This window comes from Macrobrachium nipponense, chromosome 16 (assembly GCF_015104395.2).
Source record: "Macrobrachium nipponense isolate FS-2020 chromosome 16, ASM1510439v2, whole genome shotgun sequence".
Classification (NCBI taxonomy): Eukaryota; Metazoa; Arthropoda; class Malacostraca; order Decapoda; family Palaemonidae; genus Macrobrachium; species Macrobrachium nipponense.
Window position 1 is genome coordinate 28,813,249 of NC_087209.1, and position 23,551 is coordinate 28,836,799.

At 39.0% G+C, this 23,551-nt stretch overlaps 1 protein-coding gene across 1 annotated transcript in view; it reads right to left on the minus strand.

Moving 5' to 3' along the window:
- Positions 1-5,959: 5,959 nt before the first annotated feature.
- Positions 5,960-23,551, minus strand: part of LOC135195629 (eEF1A lysine and N-terminal methyltransferase-like) — a 108,376-nt gene continuing 90,784 nt past the window's right edge. Inside the window, exons 8-13 of the mRNA XM_064221972.1 lie at positions 22,512-22,698; positions 20,737-20,917; positions 19,809-19,993; positions 10,886-11,021; positions 9,535-9,663; positions 5,960-6,267 (exon numbers count right to left, since the gene is read on the minus strand). Of these exons, the coding sequence (XP_064078042.1) occupies positions 5,993-6,267; positions 9,535-9,663; positions 10,886-11,021; positions 19,809-19,993; positions 20,737-20,917; positions 22,512-22,698 (1,093 nt within the window). The 3' untranslated portion in view covers positions 5,960-5,992. The remainder of the gene's footprint in view (positions 6,268-9,534; positions 9,664-10,885; positions 11,022-19,808; positions 19,994-20,736; positions 20,918-22,511; positions 22,699-23,551) is intronic.

Below are 23,551 nucleotides of genomic sequence, written 5' to 3' on the forward strand. Positions count from 1 at the left end.
TATAGGTGATGGTGAGGAGTCAGTTGATGAAGAAGGAGTCTCGACCTTGCGACAGCTAGAGGGCTTGCTAGAAGGGGGCGTGGCATTGGGCGGGCCGCCCTGCTTGGCGTTCATCTGCTGACGGCAGTACTTGTCATAGTGGCCCACTCGGCCGCAGTGTCTGCATGTGGCCTTGTTGGCGGGGCACTTTGGGGTCCTGCGCCAGTGTCCTTTGCAGCCACAGTTTACACATACACTGTCGCTGGCTGGGCACTTTCCTGTTGAGCTGTGCTTCCTTGTGCAGGAAGGGCATAAAGTGTCCTTGTTAGGGGTTGGTAGCGAGGTAGAACCCCTGTTGCCATGTCCTTTGATTTTTTTATACATGGAGACGGCACACAATTTAGAAGGAGGGGCACGTATGGCGGTAGTGGCTGTCCGTGTGGCCTCATAGGAGCGACATTCGTTAACCATGGTGGCCAATGAAGCTGCAGCGTCCAGGGCAATGAGTTTCTGAGTGAGCCCCTCGTCTCTGACTCCCATGATAATGATCATCTTCAGCTGAGTCTCCTCACACACAGCAGAATGGCCAGGACAGACGTCGATTTCCTCTGCTACATGCTTCAGTCGGACGTAGAAGTCGCTGAAGCTTTCCCCTTCCCTCTGCTTGCAGGAGAGCAGGTCCCTGCGTCGTAGAGCTTCATTCCGCAGGTTCTTGATGTGTTCCTGGAGAATATTCAAGACCTCGTCAACACTCCGATCCGTGTCTGGTGGTACGTTGAGCGTGTGTTCGAGTATTCTTTGGGTCTCCAGGCTGAGGCACATACGAAGCTGTATCATCTGTTTCCTGGTAGGTAATGTCCCTAAGTCCACCATCACACTGTAGTCATCCCAGCGTCTACGCCATTCCCTGAACACTTGGTATGTGGCATCAGGACGTAAGGGCGGCGGGGTCTGGGCGATGGCTTTCTGTGGGGGTGGTGGCTGGGTGGACGATGGCACTGAGGATTGTGTGGGAAGTTGTTGCGAGTCCGCTGGTGTTGCTTGCTGCTGGGCTGAATTGACGCTAAGTAGCTGCAACAATGCGGTGAAACGTTGAGCTTCCTCCTCTCTTCTTAAGTTGTCCTCTTGGCGGCGTAGATCCTCTTCGTGACGACGTTGTTCCTCTTCATAACGACGTTGTTCTTCCTCTCTCCGACGTGCAGCCAACTCAGCCTGTCGAGATTCCTCCAGGTACTTGATGAGGAGCCTTAACTCCGTATTTGGAGCTGTGGGAGGTGGTATACTCAGGTGCGGTGAGAGCAAAGGTGGGGTTTCCAGCGATGCAAAACCTGGAAGGGTTCGACGGTCTGTTGGTGAGACTGGGTGTGAAGGCAACTGGCGGTCCTCAGGGTCCTGGTCGTGTTGCATATCCCCAGGCTCGTCTTGATGTGAAGCAGAAGCCATTATGAACAGTTTTCTGCAATGTCAACTGCAGTTTAAAGGAAGAGAAGAACGATGAGGAAGACTTTCTACAGTTTTTGTTAAAAAGTTACTGTAAATAATTCTTCAACTGTGCGGCGAATACTGGCAGGCGGTGAAGAGTGGGCTGGGTGGGCTCCTGGGGGGTGGGCGGTCGGGTGGGGAGTGGGGAGCGACCACTCGACCGTTGAAAAAATGAGTCGGCACTCGGCAGTGTATGGCAAATGATGAGCGTGAGTGGATGTGCCTCGGGCTCTGTAGCTGGGTATGGAAATAAGGGTACCCGTAGAGCTGGGGCAAGGCACAAGAAAAATACAACCCACTAAAATCAAAGCACTGACATTACACTGCACTGGCACTACACAAACACTGCATGAACGTATCATAAGCACCGCACTAGCACTGTAAAATCCAAAGGCGACCGAGGGGTAATGGCGGCTGGGTTTGAATGCTGATTCCGGTGTTCCTTGAAATTGCTGAATGGTTTCGTCACTGCGCCATGGTGATAGGTGGTTATGTCTTGCATTAGAAGACGAAAGATTGCAGGATGGGAGAAATAATATCCCGAGTCGTAGATTGGTTTATTCCAATCAGCAAAAGGTAAATATATACAGAGGCTCTGCAGGGCGTGCAGCTCGCGCCAAGAGAAGCAAGAAGAATAGTCATGCGCATGTGCAGGGTTCATGATACAGGGCGGCACATGCGGATGCGTTCACAATAAGTGATTTTATTAAAATACATGGAAATTAATCGTACAGCAATTGCATAGTAAAATATACATTATTCCACAGGGTCGACCTCATAAACCTACGTTTTATTGTGGCTTTGGGCTAAGTGTCGAACCCATGTCTGCTCTTCACGAGTTTTATTTCATTATTTCCTCTCTTTTTTTCAGAGAGAGAGAGAGACGCCTTCAGACTGGGCACTCCCCAAACGATTAATGATCTGGCATGGCCAATTAACTTATAATAATACTAATGAAGTCTCTTAATATTTCCCCAGTGACTTTTGAATGTCTCCCACAAACAGTATACAGTAAGTCCCCTGTCCCTAGTCACCCTCCACCCCCACCCCCACCTCCACCCCTTACCTCATAAAGGTGTCAACGTACAAAACTTTATTGTATACTAACAATATCATTTTTCAACTTCTTGTGGAAGGTAGGGAAAATTATTTAGAATATTTTTCTTTCACCAACCATGTGCATTTGCATATCTTTTTCTTTCCATTGATGTGTTTTTTTTCATAAATTGGCCGACCTCAAAATTTACACGGCCGGAGGAGCTGCAATATCGATATATTTACCGGTCCAGTAAACGTTGATACATCAGAGATTTCTGCAAGCTGATTTGTGAGTGAAAAATCAAAGCAACACCTCAACTCAACAGACAACAGCTTACCAGATATCCGTTCTTATATAGCTACATTATTACTGTAAGGTGGTGTTTATTTTTATTTATTTATTTATTTTATTTTTTCTAGACTGCCATTTTGAAATGTGATGTATTTCAAGATTTGCAGTATCTGTTAAGTGTGGGATATCTTGATGCTCAAATGTACATTATGCTACAAGATCTTTGTTCCTAATAAGAATGCCAGACCTCAAGAATAAAGTTAAGTGATACTGTACATCATAAAGAAGTGTTGAGATAATAGCATCGCTAATTTATTGATGTAAGCCATGCAGCAGCAAAAGTATGATGCAGTGTATGATCAGGGAGAAGAAGAGAAGAAAACTTTCAAGCTCAGGCAGAGAAGAGGTTAGAGGTGTTTAACAGAGATGAGGAAGAATTTCAGAATGCAAGAGGCAAAGTTTAAGAGGAAATTTTGGGAAGAATGGAATCAGAGTAATACAGTAAAAGGAAAGGAGAAATCATTCAGATTAGCAAAATAGCAGAAGAAAGATGAAAAAGAATTGAAATGGCCAAATTATATTTACAAAAAAGATGAAAATTTAGAAATTGTGAAAAAAGGAAATGATGGAATGATGCAAACAGGATTGTGAAAAAAAGGAAATGATGGAATGATGCAAACAAGAAAGTCTGATATGCAAAGAGACCCAGATGGTATCTAAGGAGATGAAGAATGAAGATGCCTCATAGCCATGGAGATGACTGCCAAAGCCATTGGAGATCCAGCTATTGGTAAGTTGATGATATATTATGGAAACCTGGTGAAGGAAGAGATGGGACATGGAGAGTGGGAAGAAGCATATGTAAAAAGGAAAAGTAGTTTTGACTGCAAAGTGGAAATTAGAGGAATAATTGCTTGGACAAGCTATGTATAAGAATATTGGAGCTAGTTTTGGAGGGAATGCTTAGAAAAGGTTTTAAAATCCATTATGTCAATCTGGCTTCATACCAGATAAATCACAAAAAGAGGCTGTCTAAATTATGAGGTAACAAAAAGTGCAATGCAAAGAAGAGATTATAGCACATATTTATAGTTCTCGTAAAAACCGTGGGAGTTGGAGATATATAACATAAGCTGACACTGGCAGATGTTGTTCATAAGGCCCCGTCCACACGGCCGAGCTTTGCTCAACGAACTTTGTTCGATGTGACGTCAGAAGCGGAGAAACCGCGGGAAAGTTCTGACTTTTCTCGCTGTTTCTACGCTTCTGACGTCACATCGGACAAAGTTCGTCGACCAAAGCTCGACCGTGTGGAGGGATCAGTTTGTGTTTCATAGTAAAGTGTCATCTGTTGTGAACAAATGACTGTTTTGAAAGCAGAATAGGTGAAGGTCTGAAGATCCTCGGCCATCTATCCAAGATGGCATATGACTTGTAGGAGCCTAATAAATTAGCTTAGTTGTCTAGTTAAACATAATAATCAATCATGATCTTTGTATCTTCATAAAACATCTCTGCCATTTATATGATGAATGTGCTGAAGTGGTTTTCCCTTCTGTAAGTCACTTGTGTACTAGGTTTAACCTTTGTAACTGGACATTCCTTCATGACATTCTACTGAGACATTCTGAAAGCCAAGAATTCAACCTTGTTTTTCTCTTTGACCCCTAATAGTACTAAATCATTTTACATGGCAGATCTGATTTTGTCCTGTTTTTTGGTTTTTTAACGTTTTAAAGTTCTGATGGTAGAATATATGATCTGTGTTCTTTATTCAGTTATGCTATGCTACCTTCTAAACTAGCCTTCCTTCTTGGAGAGACCTAAGCTCTCTTTTCCAGAGTAAACAGGAGTTTACAGGAGTACCCTTTTTGTTTATTTATGTGACTGGGGAGAGGAGAGGAGAGGAGAGGAGAGGAGACTTCTGGGTGAAAGATCAGTGCTTGTCATGATCTTGAGAAGTTTCATCCTGCCTAAGGGGCAAGTCCTCTTGTAAAAGATGAGGGTTTGTATCGTGGTTGAAATAGATAGTCAGCTTTCAAGATGATAATTATTTAAAAGCTGAAGTCTCTATCATAATCCCACTTCTAACTACCCTGAATTGCCACATTCTGAAACTGTGAAAGTGTGTACCCACAGCCCTACATGAGATACTGCTAGGTTTGAAAATGGTTTCCAAGTTGCATGTTTTTACAAAGGATTGCCATGTAATAAGGCCTATTGTTAAGACCTCAGGTTTGTTAGCTATGAAAAATACAAATTTATTAAAAATTTGTCATATCTTAATTGGACAGGTTTTAATTTTAATAAATTCTGTTGTGTTATATATTTTATTTTTACCATTGTGTGATTACCAGCAGCTATTGGTACTTTGAAATTTTCAGTAAACTGTAAGTATTACTTCTTTTATTGGTCTTATTTATTTACTTCTTGTACAATTGAAAAGAATTTATCATAAATTGTTTTGCTGGGCATCTTTCAGCATTCTGGTCGTCAAATATGTCAATTCCACTAGACTGTGTCTTTGCCATGTCCCTTTAGTACCTCTGCATTGCTTTTTTCCTTATTTTGCATCCATCCTGTATGGTGCCTTCAACATTAGCTTTGTTCAACAACTGTACCTTGCTCCTATATTCACTTTCATTTGAGAACAAATCATTCAGGAAAACCCAATGAGAGGAGAGTATGAATGTATATATAATAACTATATATATATAATAACTAGGCTACTTAGTTTTAATTGTAGACTTTTGGGGGGAAAGACTTAGAGTAGACATTGTTTTGCATTCTATAAGACTACTGGAGAACCTAATCAAGTTTCCTGTGTTTTCATTTTAGGAAAAATGTAAGTCAGTTTAAATTGAATAAAAAAATTTATGCGTGAAAATTTTGCTAGCTTGTTTTTATTGTAGACTTTTTTTTTAATGTTTAGGAATAGGAGGTGTGGCACTCTTTGGGTTAGATACTCTATTTAATTAGTTTAATTAAACTTGATACTTGCTCTATTGGTTTTCATTACATATTTTATGAAGCATTTATTTTATATTGGTTGAGGGAGATACATTTTTGAAAACTACATGTCAGTCATAAAACAAAGGAACTTCTGATGTACTATTACAATCATGCATAGTGGACAAATAACAGGTTTATAAAGTAAAATGTATTGCATAAAAAGCAACTTATTTATTCAGGCATCAACAGTCAAGTATTTAAAATTTTTACATTAGCTTTACATTCCATCATGTTAATTACATTCTCTCTAGATTTCTGTTGCTCTTTAAGGGAGCTGTTGACCACCTGTAAACCTTTTTCCCATTTGCTTTTCAGCTCAGATAAAGAATTGCTGCAAAACAGAATGCAATTTACTTCCTCTGGAATCTGCTGACACAGAACATTGGTGAAAACTGCTCTAATGTCGTCTAAAACTTCCGCTTTCAAATTTTCATCTCTGCATACTAAATTCAGGATCAGTACACCTAAAATAAAGGAATATTATGTCATTCAATATCTCCATACCAATGAAAGAAAAGCATGCCAAAATTTTAATATTTTTCTAAAGTTACATTTGGCAAGATTAGTAATTTAATAAACTTAAAATTTCCAAATAATTGTCAAAATATTTTTGATGAAAAGAAATATAGGATGAGTAAACAGTATATTAAATTTTGAGAGCCAAATTTTACTTATAAAAAGCCATGCTTACAAGGAAATATTAAAAAGTAAATCTTTTAATGAATCAATAAAATAGATACATTAATGCACACACAGGATTTATTATACTGTACTACTTGCCCATCCATTTGCTTCCAGTATTAACGATAAGCTGTATTTCAAGAGAAATAGCAACATTACAGAGTATCATACAGTTAACCCTGGATTCATGATTTGGTTGCATTCTGTATGACCAGTCATCAACTAAAAAAATGTTTAATCCAACAGCATTTAAGAAGTGAAAGTTATGTTCCAAGCACTGTATGTAATCAATAGTTACCGAACCTAACAATCTATATCGTATTTAAGTTACTAATACTATTTAATACAATGTTTCCTTAAGAATATTCAACACCACACAATTTAAAAGTAGGATTACGAAAAAGCCAAATTACTACTAAATTAGACCTATGGGATTTTTGCAGCATCCAGCATCCCTTTGGTATCTACAGCAATGCTTTCTGACTTTTGCTTTCCATGGTTCTCTTCATTTTCTCCTTATTGTTTTCCAATTTTTCTTTATCTTGCTTCAGTTTTCACCTGTTATTTATAGACATATCCTCTGAGTGAGTCCTATGAAGCCTAGAAATACGGTTTCCTTCTGTGGTCCGACCCAGTCCCACATAAGTTTATTTTTTCACCATAATTTTTTTCAAATTTGTTTAAATTTTCAAATAGGTTATTTGGAAGTGGGAGTGGGCAATTTATTTTTTATAAAATAATTTCATGATTTTGTTGTTGGGCATCTTTCTGAGAGGTCTGTCTTGTCTGTGTTTAAAACTTGCTTAGCATGATAACCTTTGTCCCAAATCAATTGCTTCAATATTTCTAGACAGTGACAGCTTCCACCAGTGTCATAAAATGAACAGCAGCTTGCTTTTAATACCCCTGCACTAGTCTGGCTACCAACAAACATCCTGTCGTGGTTTAAGTCCTGTACCTTTAACTTCAGATCAGCATAAATAGATTATGCCTTGAGCAACATCTGATTGATATTCTTGCTCACAACCTATTCATGCCCTGAGCTTAGTTACAGGAGTTGATATGCTTGCTTTATTTATACCCTGTACCTAGTTACATAGGAACTTGTATCTACATTGACTTCATTGTTTTGGTGATCTACTGGGAAGCCACAGACAAAATGTGTCTTGCCACAAAAACACTCATTCTTCAAAGGGAACACACAGACAGTTGACTGGACAAATCCAAGTACTCTAGCAATAACATTGGCCTCTTGTCATTTACTGGACTGCAAAATATCTAACTTTGCTTAAAAAACCAAGCTCTTACATACTATCACTTTACTTCCGCACTTCCTCAATATTCATTACACTGAAAACATTTATAATACATAAAATGTACAATAACATTATACATTTCAAAAATCACAGTGGAACACTTCAGAAGTCTCCATAGGGGGTTAAAGCCATCAGTGCACCTCACTGTAGGCATTACTCTGCTTATATTCTTCTTCCATCTTACGTTCCACACACTCCTAACAATTGACTTATAGTGCATCTGCAAGGTTTTCCTCCTGTTGCACCTTTTGACACCCTTTTACTGTCAATGCTAGGTTCAGTGCTGAATGACCTCACAGGTCCCAGTGTTTGGCCTTTGGCCTAAATTCCATATATTCTATATACAATTCAAAAGTCACTTAAAAATTCACAAGTTCAATCATTCAAAGTTCCCTGGAATTAAATTAATATACAGGCATTGAAAGAGATCAAAGTATGGTAACCTCATTATGAAAACTCGGTACAGTGTGTCCCGATTTACAGCGCCTCCAACTTACAGCAATTCGATCTTGCAGCACCGGAACTTGATGTAGTATCAAGTTACCACGCTGTTGAGTGCAAGTTTATGGCGCCATAACTGAAGTTACTGTGCCGTTGAGTACAAGTTAACAGCACTGTGACATCTATTTACAGCACCATGAGTGCTGTTAAAACACTCTGCTAACAGCAAAAAACTAACTTACAGCAGATCTCAATTTACAACACAGTGCTGGAAAGAATCCCCACTGTGAATTGAGGATGCACTGTACTATTATATTTGTGCACTAGTCACATTCCAGCACCCTAAGTACATTTTATAAAATACAGAAGTCACTGGAAAAAAGTGTCATAAATTTCTTTGTTTCTGATTGACAAAATTTTATATAAAGCAATTAATCTCAAAGAACAGACACCATAAAAGCAAAGATTATTATTATAAAGGATTAGTTTATCCAGACTTCTAAGCCTACTAAAAAGCAAAGAAAACAGAACAATTGTGTAGAGAACTGGACTATAGTCTAGACAGAAAATTAGTAAACTTATTAGAACTGAATGGTTCAATTCTAAGCAGCAATCAGCCACAGAGCACAAACTTCCCTAAGTCTTGCATTACACACCTAAATACCTCCATAAAACAATCCAAAATGTGACTATTATAAACATCCTGGGATGTTTCAATAGCTCCCCTCACAAAAGTATTAAAAATGTCCTAAGAACAATCAACAACGAAGGCTGTACATGAATAAATAAAACCCAAAAGGATACACAAAATATTTCCAATCACTTACTTATCCCATATCTAATAACTACAATGACAAATATCAATCCATTAACAATATAAAGCATTACGTACCTACAAAACAAAGGCCACAAATCAAAATGAGAAAACTGCTTGCTACTAAATATAGCCCAGCCCTAGAAGAGCCTTTATTAGGCTCAGAGGTCTGGATAAATTAATCCTTTATAATAATAATAACTAAATATAAAGTACATGAAACCAAGCATACCAAACATCAGTATGATTTACTAGTTAAAAACTATTGTTCAATCAAGGATGCTAACCTCGGCGGCAGTATAGTCGAATTACAGATAAAGTAAAACTATGGTGCGTACAAATGTATGCGCTCATTTACATGTATACCAAATACTTATCAATACCATCTGTTCAATGAAAAGTAAATTTACTGCAATGCAAGCTATATTTTTTAATCCAACTATCAAACCAATCGAGGTTAAAAAAATTAAATACTTTACCTCCTTCAGTTAGGCATGTTGCTACTTTGTTCAAGAAGCTTCTTTCAACAAAGGAACGGGGAGGGCAACTCATTCCCATACTCGAATCTTTTGAGTCAACATCAAACATTATTGCACTGTATTTGGTTCCTGTGAAGAAAACAGATTGAATTGTTCAGAAAGCATTTTTTTTTTAATGGGGAAAACCTGGCAATTTTAAAACTAATGTGTTCTGTTACAAAGTAATCTAAGCAAAACAAAATTGGGGGAAAGTAAATACATGCTTCGAGTCATCAATTACAGTTCTTGACATGAACTACCATATCACTAAATTTATCTTCAAAATCTTTCCATTGTATCAAAATAGAATTTACTCCCTTAAAAAAATAATGTCAGCCTTTTCTGACAAAACAAAATCTCACAAAAATACATGATTTTATGAAATGAAATTTAGATTGACTAACCAAGCACTGTGGCACTTTCTTCTATTTTGCAGTAAAGACTGTGAAACCAGTTTGCTGGAGTGGTTGGACATCAAGTTAAAGAGACCCAAAAAAATGAAGGAACTGAAGGTGAAACTAGGAGAAAATCCCAGAGGTACACTATGTAACAGTTTGAGCAGTTGAGCTGCTGGACTAAAGAAAGGAAAATGAATAGTATACCTACCTGTACTGCAAAATTCCTCTAAACTATTCCTTTAAATATCTTGGAAACTAAAGCTTTTACATTATTTTTTATTGTGTAAATTCTACTTAGCTGCCATTGACTTTTCAAATTTGAATAATAGAAACCAATTTTGATTTCATAAATCAAACTTTTATCAATGCAAGTACAATAAATGCCCTTAATAAAATGAATGCCAATTATGAGTTGTGTTTCGTTTATACTTCTTGAACTTTATTTCTAGAAAATTTTCTATTATTTAAGACTGGTAAGATAATCTGTGATATTTGAGAACAAAGATTAATTTGTAGCTGAATTCCCTCATCTCATTCTTAAATAGAGAGTCCTGTATTCTAGGAATTTGGAAATTTTGTGAATACTTATACATTTCCAATACAAGATCCAAATTCACATTGCTTACAATCATTCATTTGCTGTCAAGAGAGTACTGTGCCTGTGCAAAGGGCAACTGCTAAAGCAAGACTGACTTGATCCTCACAAGGGATTTGGGTGTTTAGTTTTTTTTCAAAATTTGACAACAGCTTGTATAAAATCAGAAAAAATTACAAAATTTACAAAAAAAAATACATCTATAGCAACAACTATTACCACTGAAATGCTTGACAACCCATTTAATCAATATATGATTAATCTGCATAGCTTGTGATGTGGACTGTAAACAAATAATCACATAAAATGAATACTTCACCTTCATTTGCAGTTTTTGATATAAAATCAAGACCATCAGCAACTTCAGCCTTTAATCTTGTATTGCATGTAAAGCCAAACCACTCTCTAGCAACATCTACCATGGCTGGGTCAAGATCTACTGCTGTTAATACTGACTGAAACAAGAAATTCATATCATTATTTAAAAAATGGTGAACTTTGTCAAGTAGGTTATTACATGCTATTACAGCCTCATGCAGATAAAAAGCCATAAAATCCTTTCATATTTGGAACACAGTAATCAAAATATAACGGTTACACTGTAATGTGCAAGATAATCAAACATAAAATTTTTAGTTCCTTGAATAAAAAAGCCAAATGATACAATAGCATTCACTGGAGAATTGGTCTAGTTTGGCTTTTACAAACTTTTTAGCTAACTTTCACTTGAAACTTGTATACAGGCAGTCCCCGGTTATTGGCGGACTCAATTAATGGCAACTGGTTTTATGGCACTTGTCTAGTGCCATAAAATTGACGATTTATTGTGCCACAACAAGCCGAGTTTCGGTTATCGGTGCAAATAATAGAGTTATGGCACCATAACTTACCTAACAAAGTGTCATTAACCGAAACTCTGCACCATAAACACCATAAATCGCCAAAGTTCAGTTAATGACGGTTTTCCCTTATAAGCACCCCACCAAGAACTGGGGACTGCCTGTATTAATAACAATTAATCAAGGGCATACCCTAATGGAACAATCCAAATACAGGCAGTCCCCGGGTTACAACGGAAGTTCCGTTCTTGAGACACATCGTAAGCCGGAACATCGTTAAAAATCCTAAGAAAACCTTACTTTTAATGCTTTGGGTGCATTCAAAACTATGTAAACTGCATTCTTACTGGATTTTTTATAAAAAAAAAAAAACCTTCAAATATTGATTATTTTGCATTTTTGGTGTCATATTTTTCCTGCCAGATCAGCGTTGTAGGCGGCGTAACCCTGGAACATGATCGTAACCCTGGAAATAATTTCTGATGAATATACTGAAAAGCGCCTTAACCTTGGAACGTCGTACATTGTTAAGCTCAGAGGTCTGGATAAACTAATCCTTTATTATAATAATAATAATTAATCCTCCTGACAATTAATGGCAATAAATGTGAAAAATAAGAGATTTTTGGTAAAGTTATACATACATGTGCAATAACGTGAATAAATTAATGGCAGCTAAAATATGTACAGGCTATAAAGGTGCCACTGCAATTCACCAACTAATATGCAACAACATTCAAAACTACCAAACACCTAATGACAGGAATGGATAATGATGTTCTGCAGTCTGATGACATAGTGCCTCAAATGGAAAGGAATGCTGATGCTTAATAAAAAAGAAAAAAAGAACATATAGACTACAGAGAAACTTGTTCAACACTGGTTAAATATAAGATTTGGAGTAAGTGGCTTTATGATAATTATCTTTGTACAATACAGTTTCTTGCAGCACCAGATGATAAGCGTGTCAATTAGTTAAGAAATTCGGTTTCGTGAAAACAAAATGTTAAAAAATATCCACAATTATATATTAAAAATATATTTCTATGTAAAAATGAAATTTTCATTAGTAAAATGAAGTTTTATTGTATACTTACCTAACAATTATACAGCCGTGATTTCCACGAGCGGCAGGAGACTAAATTCAAATTTGGCGCGTAGGCATCGCCAACACTGGTGGTGATGACGTCATCTCCCTCCACTCGCGGGAGAACCAGGTACAACTGCCCAGGTGAATCCAATTCTTTCTGCCCGTCCATCCACCTATGGGGAGGAGGGTGGGTATAATCATAATTGATCGGTAAGTATACAATATTACTTCATTTTACTAATGAAAATTTCATTTTTATTGTAGTGTCTTACCGAACAATTATACAGCTGATTACACATTGATGGGAAGGTGGGATTCAGTGGACCACTAGTATTTCTAAATGGGTTACATTTATTAGAATACCAGTAAACACTCAAGGTGTCTGTTGTACCTTACCTTGTAAGAGAGCTACAGCAGACTGTTACTGCCTCTGGTCGGTGCTCTTCTTACTATTGTAGAGGAATTGGTATCTGACCAAAGTTAGCCTCTACAGGAGTGGAATCCTTCCGTAGTTCAAGCGAGTCAAGGCTGACTGACGGAGGATAGCAACAACAAAGATTGCCCTTGCCCTGGGCTAAGACCAGCAATTCAATCATACAAAACATTTGTCACCAACACCTGATTTAAAAACATATATACCCAACCATTATTAAAATCTGACCTAACAGACTGGTGAGTATCCCAGGTACTCAGTACCCCCAGCTTCCCTTGAACTCAACGACCTATTACAAGGCAAAAAGTTAGCATAGAGGTGACGACCCCTGTGCCGTTTCTCCCAATACCATGCCAGAAACCGCCACCGGACCCAACGTTCTTCAATTCTCGAAAACTGTTTCTATCTCTTTGAGATAATGGCTCGCTAAAACCGAATTCGATCTCCAGAACGTACTCTGAAGAATCGTAGCTAGAGATAAATTCTTTCTAAATGCTAAAGAAGTAGCCACTGCTCTAACTTCGTGAGCTTTAACTCTCAGAACGGAAAGATTGTCGTTCTCGGACTGCGAGTGAGCTTCCCTGATAAGCTCTCAAATAAAGAACGATATAGCATTCTTAGAAAGAGGACGAGAGGGATTTTGAACCGAGGTCCAGAGCTTAGAAGATTGGCCTCTAATCTCTTTAGTGGCAAGAAGATACTGCTTAATTGCCCTGACTGGACATAAGAGCCTTTCTTCCTCCTCATGTCCTACCAAATCAGATAAGTTCCTAACCACAAAACTCCTCGGCCAAGGATTAGATGGATTCTCGCTTTTGGCTAGAAAAGCTAAAGATACCGAAAATACAGCATTCCCTTGAGAGAAACAGACTCTTTTGTCTATAGCGTGCAATTCGCTGACACGCTTTGCAAAAGCTAGTGCAATAAGAAAAAGTGTCTTCTTCGTCAAGTTCCTAAGTGAAGCCGACTTCAAAGGTTCAAACGGTGGCCCCATGAGGAACTTAAGCACCACATCTAAGTTCCAAGCCACTGTATCTTGCTGGAACTTAGTGGTTTCGAAAGACCTAATGAGGTCCGAAAGATCCGAGTTGGAGGAAATATCCAAACCCCGGTGTCGAAAAACCGAAGAGAGCATGGCTCTATATCCTCTGATTGTAGAGGGAGCCAGTTTCTTAGATTCCCTAAGAAATAGAAGAAAATCTGCAATCCGTTAAAGAGGTCGCAGAAGTAGAGACTTTAGCACCTCTACACCACTCTCTGAAGATTCTCCACTTCCCTTGATAGAGCTTGTTAGAAGACTCTCTCCTACAACGAACGATAGCTTCTGCAGCTCTTCTTGAAAACCCTTTCGCTCTGACAAGATTCCAGACAGTCTGAACCCTGTCAGAGCTAGAGCGGACAGGTTTTGGTGGTACCTTTTGAAGTGAGGTTGTTTGAGAGGCCACTTCTCTGGAGGAAGAAGTCTGGGGAAGTCTACCAACAACTGGAGAAGGTCCGGGAACCATTCTTTCCTGGGCCAAAACGGAGTGATTAACGTTAGTGTTACATTGTTGTGCGACATGAACTTGTTCAGCACCTCTCTTATTAGACCGAACGGAGGGAATGCATAAGCTTCCAGACCCAACCAATCCAACAGCATTGCGTCTACCGACCAAGCTAGAGGGTCTGGAACTGGAGAACAAAAGAGAGGAAGACGGTTGTTCCTTGATGTCGCGAACAGGTCTATGGACGGTCGTCCCCAAAGGAGCCAAAGTTTCTGACAAATCTTGTCGTCCAAAGTCCACTCCAGTGGTAACACTTGCTGTTGACGGCTTAGCTCGTCCGCCAGGACATTCATCTTTCCCGGAACAAATCTCAGGACTAGCTGAACATTCGCTTCGTTTGTCCACAGAAGGAGATCCTTGGCTACTTCGTACAGAGTGAAAGACTGAGTCCCCCCCTGTTTCCGCACGTACAAGAGCGCCGTGGAGTTGTCGAAATGCACTGCCACTATCTGACCTTTTACTAAGTTCCGAAACTGTCTGAGCCCCAGGAAAATTGCTAGAAGCTCCTTTACATTTATGTGGAACTTCTTCTCCTTCTCTGACCAAGCTCCTGAAGCACGGTGATTCCCCAGCAGGGCTCCCCAACCTGTGTCCAACGCGTCGAAAAAGAACTGTAGGTTCGGGAGGATGGGTCGTAAATCTAACCCTTCTTCCAATCTTGCCCGAGACAGCCACCACCTTAGATCCTCCTTTATTAGGTTTGTGACAGGAAAGGTAATCGAGTTCGGTTGCGTCTTCCTGCACCAAGAAGCTCTCAGAAAGAACTGCAGAGGTCTCATGTGCAGTCTTCCCAACTTCACAAATTTCTCCACTGACGTCAATTTGCCCAGAAGCCTCATCCACTGCTTGGCAGAACTTACCTCTTTGTCCAAGAACTCTTGAACTGTCTCCAGGCAGCCTTGGACCCTCTTCGGGGACAGAAAAGCCTGAAAAACTTGAGCATTCAGAGGATGCTCTGTGAAGGTACTAACTGAGACTTCCGTTTGTTGACCAGAATTCCTAACTTTCTGGCAAGATCCAGAGTTGTTCCTAGGTCCTTCATGCACCGACCCTCTGATTCCGACCGAAGAAGCCAATCGTCCAGATAGAGGGAGATTCTTACTCCTAAGACGTGCAGCCAGCTGCCTATCGGGGATAAAACCCTGGTGAATACTTGAGGAGCGGTCGCCAGTCTGAAGCAAAGGCCCGAAACTGAAACACCTTGCCTTCGAACATGAACCTCAGGTACTTCCGAGATTTGCGATGTATCGGAATGTGAAAATAAGCGTCTTGCATGTCCAGAGAAACCATCCAATCCCCCTGTCTGATGGATTCCAGAACCGACCGAGTGGTTTCCATATGAAATTCTGTTTTCTGGACATGCAAGTTCAGGGCGCTCACATCCAACACCGGCCTCCAGCCCCCTGATGACTTGGGAACTACAAAAAGGCGATTGTAAAACCCCGGAGGAAATTCCCCTTCTATCTGCTCTATAGCCTCTTTGAGAATAAGCGCTTCCACTTCCGCGGCTAGCGCCAGAAATTTGTCTGAGCCCGGAGAGTATGCCCGGAATGGAATTGGCACAGGTGAGAGCGAGGGAGGTGAAAAGAGAGGAATACGGTAGCCGAACTTGAGTACTTGAACTACCCAGGCTTCTGCTCCTTTGTTTTCCCATTCCTCCCAAAAAAAGAGCCAGCCTGCCTCCCACTGGTGCATGAAGAACCAAGCTTTCACTTGGAAGGTTTGTTGACCTTGGCCGAGGTCTTTGACTGAGGTCGGAAATTCAACTTCGCCCGAAAGAAGCGCTTGGGTTTTCTCCCTCGAAAGGGCGCCTGGGCCAGAGGGGAAACGGAAGGAAGAGTCTCCAAAGGAGCTTTAGGTCTCTTAGTAGACTGTGCCAGCAAATCAGAAGTCGATTTCTTATCTAGCGCCGACGAAATTGACGACACTACATCGTCTGGAAAGAGGTTATCTTTCACAAAAGGAGCAAACAAGAGAGCAGACTTCTGTTGGGAAGTGACCCCCTTAGAAGCAAAGGAGCACCAAAGTTGCCTTTTCTTAAGGGTACCAAAGGCGATGAGCGAAGCTAACTCATCACATCCATCCCTAATGGATTTGTCCGCACAGGACAGAACACCAATCCAATCCTCCGCTAAATCCTGTGAAAGAGAAGGACAGTCTTCGATCTTGGCCGCTAAAGCGCCAATAGTCCAATCAAGAAAGCTAAATACTTCCAAAAGTTTAAATTGGTTCTTTACAACGTGGTCTAACTCAGGCGCTGTAAAGAAGACTTTCGCTGTGGCGAAAGCAGATCTTCTAGAGGAGTCAATTAAACTGGAGAAGTCTCCCTGGGAGGAGGCCAGAAAACTCCCAGTGAGAAGGACCCTTCCCCAGTTACATAAAACCTATACCTCTTACGAAGCAACTTAGAGGGAGGGTAAGCAAAAAGAGCCTTCCCTAAGTCTCTTTTCATAGACATCCATTTCTCCATCTCTTTCAACGAATGTCTAACCGCTTTAGAAAGAACAAGTTTTGGGAGAAGAGGGTCCGAAGTTTTCCTCCTCATCAAAAAAGTCGAATCGGGGAGCGCGGAGCCGCTTTCTCAAAATAATCTGGATAAGAAACCAGAAGAAACCTAAGGAGACGTGAATAACACGAAAGGTGATGTGAATCCTCCTCCTCTACGTCTTCCTCATTCTCCGATACCGCCGAAGAAGCAGACGGGACTACAACAGGATCTGAAGGCTTTGAACTACCCTTGGACTCATTCATCCAGTTGGTTAACATCTCTAACTGCTTGCGCAAAGGCGCCAAAGAAGAATCAATAAAAGTTAAAGGCGGCTTGGAAGAGCCTAAATGCTCTTCAAGAGAAGAATAACTACTTGTGCCTCGCTCGGAGCAGCCGAAATTCGAGGCGAAACAGGCGCATCAGGCGTAACAGACGAAAAAGCGTCTAAGGAAACACCCTTAGAACGGCTAGGCGGCGATACTACAGCGCTAAAGCTACAATCTCTACTAGTAGATGGAGCCAAAAATGGAACAACTTGAGGTGACGAACGAGCCGCTAACGGCCGAGGCGCAACACTACTCTCAGGCTCCTTAAACCGCTTGACTTGAGGAGGCGAAGAATCGGCGCCTGAACACCTCTTTAAGGGATAAGAAACGGACGAATCTCGCCAAGAGCGCCGCGCGACCGGAGACGAATTGCTTGAATCAGTAGAAAGGCGTCTAACCGCAACACCTTTCCAACGCTTAACCGAGTCCTGTTGAGGCGCAACAGTTTCAACAAGAGAGGCGCCTGTCTGTGGGCAACTCCCGATCGCCTCCCTTGGACTTCCGGTATGTCTTCTCCCCGGTGCGGGGGAGCTGGACAGTGACCTTTGTCTAGGAGACGTGTCAGGACAGACAGACGCATCCTCAACTACAATCTTACCTGAAACCGCTTTCTCCAAAAACGTCTTAACCGAATTACCCAGTTGCATAACCGTATTCGCTAGTACCAAAAATTTCTGATCGAACCTCGATTCCAGACTGGTAATGGTGTCGGAAGAAACTACACGGGAAGCCGGAGAAGTGGGGTTAGTAGGAGGAATAGGAGGTGTAGTTAAAGGAGACATAACAATTTGAGGAGAAACAGAAGGAACAGATGCATCGCAAGAAGCAGAGCTAAGCTTTCTTTCCCTAAGCGCTGCTTTCCTAATTCTGTCTTTCGCTAATTTCTCCAAGTATGAACTAAAAAACTTCCATTAAGATTCAGTCCAATCACTACACTCATTACATGTTCGATCTGCTGAACAAACCTGTCCCCTACACTTAACATATTTAGTGTGAGAATCATACTCTAATTTAGATAATCTAGTTTTACATCATGAGATGCAAAACCTAACTCCCGACGGACTAGAATCCGACATGGCAACACCTAAATATTCAAATTAACGACAACGCCAAAAAAAAAAGAGTACTTCACCAATTCCGAAGATCAAATCCACTAGAAAAAAGCAAAGCGAAGTCATCCAACCGCACCGACCACCGATGTTCACCGGACGCCGGCAGGAAAAGAATTGGATTCACCTGGCCAGTTGTACCTGGTTCTCCCGCGAGTGGAGGGAGATGACGTCATCACCACCAGTGTTGGCGACGCCTACGCGCCAAATTTGAATTTAGTCTCCTGCCGCTCGTGGAAATCACGGCTGTATAATTGTTCGGTAAGACACTACAATAAAAAATATATAACAAAGACTTTCAAACACAGGCATAATCATACCCAAGAATTCTGTTTCCTTGTAAATAAGACCAGTATAGATAGTCAGTATAGTCCATGTGTTCGATTTATGTCAATGTCTACCATTGCTATACATTCTTTATGCTTGGTGTGCAGAGATTTGGAGTGTTCAAAACCTCTTGACTTGTTTAGTGTGTGTCATGGTCTTCTTCCCAGAAAGAGAGATATGGTTCATGATATAGGAAACCACAAATCTCCATTCTCTCAATCACAATTACCTTCTGTGATATTTGCTACACATATGTACAAGCTGCTCCAAAGACACAGTAACTACTTTCTATCTCAAATACAACTCTTTAAAATATAGCAATAAATGAGCAGAAAGATAATCTTCAACTAACTTAACACCAGGGGATCAAATGGCCTGTATCTAATACAATCCTCAGTATTGCTTACATTTGGAAATGTGTTCTTGCACGTAAACATAAGATATTGTACATGTACTATACTCCATTTTTTTCCATCTGTCCATCCGCCTGTGGTGTTTGCACATGGTATCACTGCATCCCGGGCTTTAAATAATATCCTATTTCGAATATTAACGGTGTAATTCCCATACAGTAAATTATTAAAACACTTTTCAGTTGCAAATGTACACCCAGATATCCTTTTATTTACCTAAAACTTACACATAGCGTAACTATTTAAAAGCCCGGGACGCAGTGTTACCATGCGCAACCACCACAGGCGAATGGGCAGATGGAAAAAACAGAGTATAGGTGTACCTAGGTATCCTACACTAGCTACCTACATATCACAAGGTGATTTTGGTATCCATAATGTAAATAAATTAGTAAATTTGGTGAGCACCACAACTCAGATGATGGGTGTTGGGATGGGAAACATCAATCAAGTTGTTAAACTACTTTGTCCTTAATAAAATTATCAGTGTGGTAGATTATAGTACAGCCAATATTACAAATATGAAACAAATCATTCTTATTTAACATCTGTAAATGCTTATAAACCACAGAACCTAAAGCATTTATATTCACAAAGGTCATAGAACACCATAAAATGAATTAATAACACCAAAATAAAAAAAATTGAATGGATTTTCACATGACCTACTTACCTCTGAAAAGTACTTATGAATATAAGTTGCTAGTAGTCCACCACCTAATCCTATTAGCAACAAATCTGCAGGAAATTTTACCAGTCCTAGTCCAGCAACCATTGCTAAGTGATGCTCACAAGACAAGTAAGAATGGTCAATCATGATAGATTCCTTTACTTTGCCCTTCTTCTTTTTTTCTCTGACTGAAATAGATTTCACCATAATATAAGGTTACTGTATTTTGCAAACAAAACAGAAAAAAGGGAATGTGAAAGTACATTATGTCACCTTTCTACAACATACAATTTTTATTCTCATTCTTTCTTCATAAATTAGCATCAGCTTAGTTTTACTTTCAAGAAATGCTTGCTAAGTGGGCTCAGTTCATCAATGACAAACCTGCCTACATGCATTAAATCAGCCTCACTGATCAAAGGACAATGTTAAAGTTAATGAAAAAGAATTACATCTATTATGATTTTGTACAACTTGATTAAATATAACTCACAGAAATAGGTTATAACAGTTATACCTGACAATGGCAAGTTATTACTATTATAAACAACTTTAACCAGACTTTCCTACTGTTGGCATAAAATAATTTGTGCTTCAGTGATGTGAAAATTAAATCAAGTTAAGCTAAACAAGTTGGACGACATGTATGGTACATTGATGGCTATATGGCACAGGACCAAAGGAAATGAAAAAAAGTCCCCTAGGCAGTGAAAAAGGCATAATACATGAATCGCATCAGAGCTAAAAGATGTAACCTGGATAATGCTCCTCTATGAGCTAAGCATTAGGTAACCTTGCAGTTGGAACAAAGGCTGGGAAATACCATAATAAGTTCTTTTAAATTTACTTCATGATTACTTCCCAGTGTGCCAGAATTTCACGTTCATAATCTAATAAATGGCAGGGCTACCAGTCATAACAATAATCTCACCTGTAGTTAACTTGGCCTCAGACTGTATGACATTTTGGTTGGATAAAAATATCAGACGTCTCAATTTTAGAGAATCTGGAAGATGAACTTCTTCTACCAAATAATCACCAGACCATTCGCTATGCCCACGCTTCACTTCTTTTCTGCTTCCTAGGTCATCACCAACTGACAGAAATGGTATCTGAAAAAAATCATTATAATATTCATAATGCCAAATAAAATATAAAAGATAAAATGAACACAAAACACCAATACAAAAAACAAATTCTAATATGTTTTGACTCTAAACTATTACTACATCAACAGTTCAGACTTATGTAGAACACTAGATTGTACAGGTTTCTATGCCTGACCATGGAAACTCCAGATATCCTTGCATCCTAACTGAACTTATAAAAATATAATATTTTCTGTCATGCTAAGACATGGGTTGAAAAATACTTTACAGTGTAACCTAACTCAAAAGAGTATACAAATACTATAAAGCACTGAGAAAAATACAGATTTTATAATAACTTTCAAAATCCACAAATACAAACTTTAACTACATCTTGTGACCATGAAAAATTGAGGGCTGATTTCATACTTATAAACAAGTTTATGTAGTAACTACATTACATGAGATCACAACCCAAATGAAATCATGACAGTGGCACACCACAGTAAAAATACTGATAAGTTAGGGAGATAGCAGCAGTGCATCTACCAAGGTGAAATATTTGTAGCATATCTGCAGATATAAAGGATTTTGCTAAGCAGATGTGCAGGAACTATTCCTTGTAAGATGTCTCTTCGTACACCTGTATGCACTGCACACAGTCAAAGGGTATTTCATGATTAATGGATCTGTCCTAATACATAGTACTATACATATACAGAAAATTAATGGTTATGTAAACAAGACTTAAATACTAAATGCAACACAATAGAGGCAATACTTAAAAGACAAAAAAAAATTGACAATGAAAAACATGATAGACATTGCTGACAAAAATAACATGAATTACAGTGGTAAGCCAGCAACATAACAAATAAACAGGAATAAACACTGGTTAAAAACAAAATATACTAAATTATTCACCAAAACCTACTGCACACACCAATAACCAACAAACAGGAGAAATGAATTATAGCCTCAGATGCAACCATCTCTCAACTCATTCAGTAAATAGCAAAAGCAATAACAGTACTAAAATAATATACATAAGACTTAACGCAGTGAAAGATAAATTTACTGAATAAACTAAGGAACAGGAAGGCCAATTCTAGAAGGTAATTAAAAAGACAAAGGCACTGACCAAAGATTTGGCCAGAAAGAAAAATGAAAAATTATTTAAAAAAAAAAGAAAATGAAAAGTACTATACTTACCATGAAACAAAACACAGCTGGGGAGAATTCAAAAGGAGGTGCAACAATGGAAATTCACATAGGAATGAGGCCTTTAGATAATTCCAGCCAAAGGGTCAAAGGTGCATATGCACAAACAGTGACATAAGGTACAGTATTGGTTATCTGACTTTTCTCCTTGCATATGCAACAATTACTACAAGTTATGTCTGGGAATTCAATACAATAAATTAAAATTGGTGCATTTTCATAAGAGTATTTTTCAATAAATGAGCTAAAATAACCATAATTTTGTCTTAATAAGTAGGATATCAGCCTTTTTTTTCAAATGCCTAAAAGGTGTTGAGACCTAATAAAATAAGAAGTCTGCGTGTCATATGGACAGAAAAACTTTGAGTCAGGAACACTTATACATAGAGTAATATACCTTGATATTTGGAGGCAGTTTTGATGGAGCAATTTCCAGAACTTTTCCAGAGAGCTCATCTTGAATGGCTTTGAGAGAGTCATAAACCTGGTCTCTACACAGGTGAACCACAACAAGGCGTAATGCCCCAGCATTTTCAGCTAGTTTACGTCTTCCATCATCAGTCCCAAACATCCATTCATGTTCTCTGTGAATAAGCAACATTATCAAACTTGAGAAAGGAGAGAGGGGGCAAAACTCAAAGGAGAGAGGGGGCAAAACTCAATAAGAAAAAAAATAGATAATACACATATATATATATATAAAACTAAACTTAATGATGTTTCTTTCCAGCACATTAATAGAATAACCTTTTATGACCATATCCAACTGACTGTATGATTGTTTTCATGTACAAGAATTTCACTGGCCAACTGTGCATATCTTGATTGTTTTCATGTACAAGAATTTCACTGGCCAACTGTGCATATCTAACACATTTTCCAAGCTGTTCTGTTCTCTTTCCCAATGATTTTCCAGTATGTCAAATATAAAGTTGTCATAAGTCTTGCATGGAATTTTACATTCACATCTTTTAGTATTGTAGGGGGGATTCCTTTAAAACACTTATTTCATTGTTTTTTTCTTCAATGCAAAATAAACACCAAAACTCTTAGGCAGATGGGAAATATATTAGGAATTTTTATCTTATGTTAGCACAAAAACATTTTTTTTTACATTTATTTGTCATTATCATAAACAGTCCTTTTATCTTCTCTTTATATATTGCCTAATACAGAATTAGGATAACCTGCAGCTAAGTCAGAGATCTCTTGAGCTGTGTCTCTCAATTTATTACCAGTAGTGAAAGGGTCAAGAACTATATTCAAACAAGAATGCAGTTCCTGACAAACCCAATTATTTGACCTTCTTGGTGGTAACCACTTTCCTTATGAATAAAGACAACATATTTATTTTACATTCACAAGAATACTCATTCATTACCCTAAAATATCCATTTCTATTTTTATTAACCAGTTTTACTTGCTCTCTGATTCAAT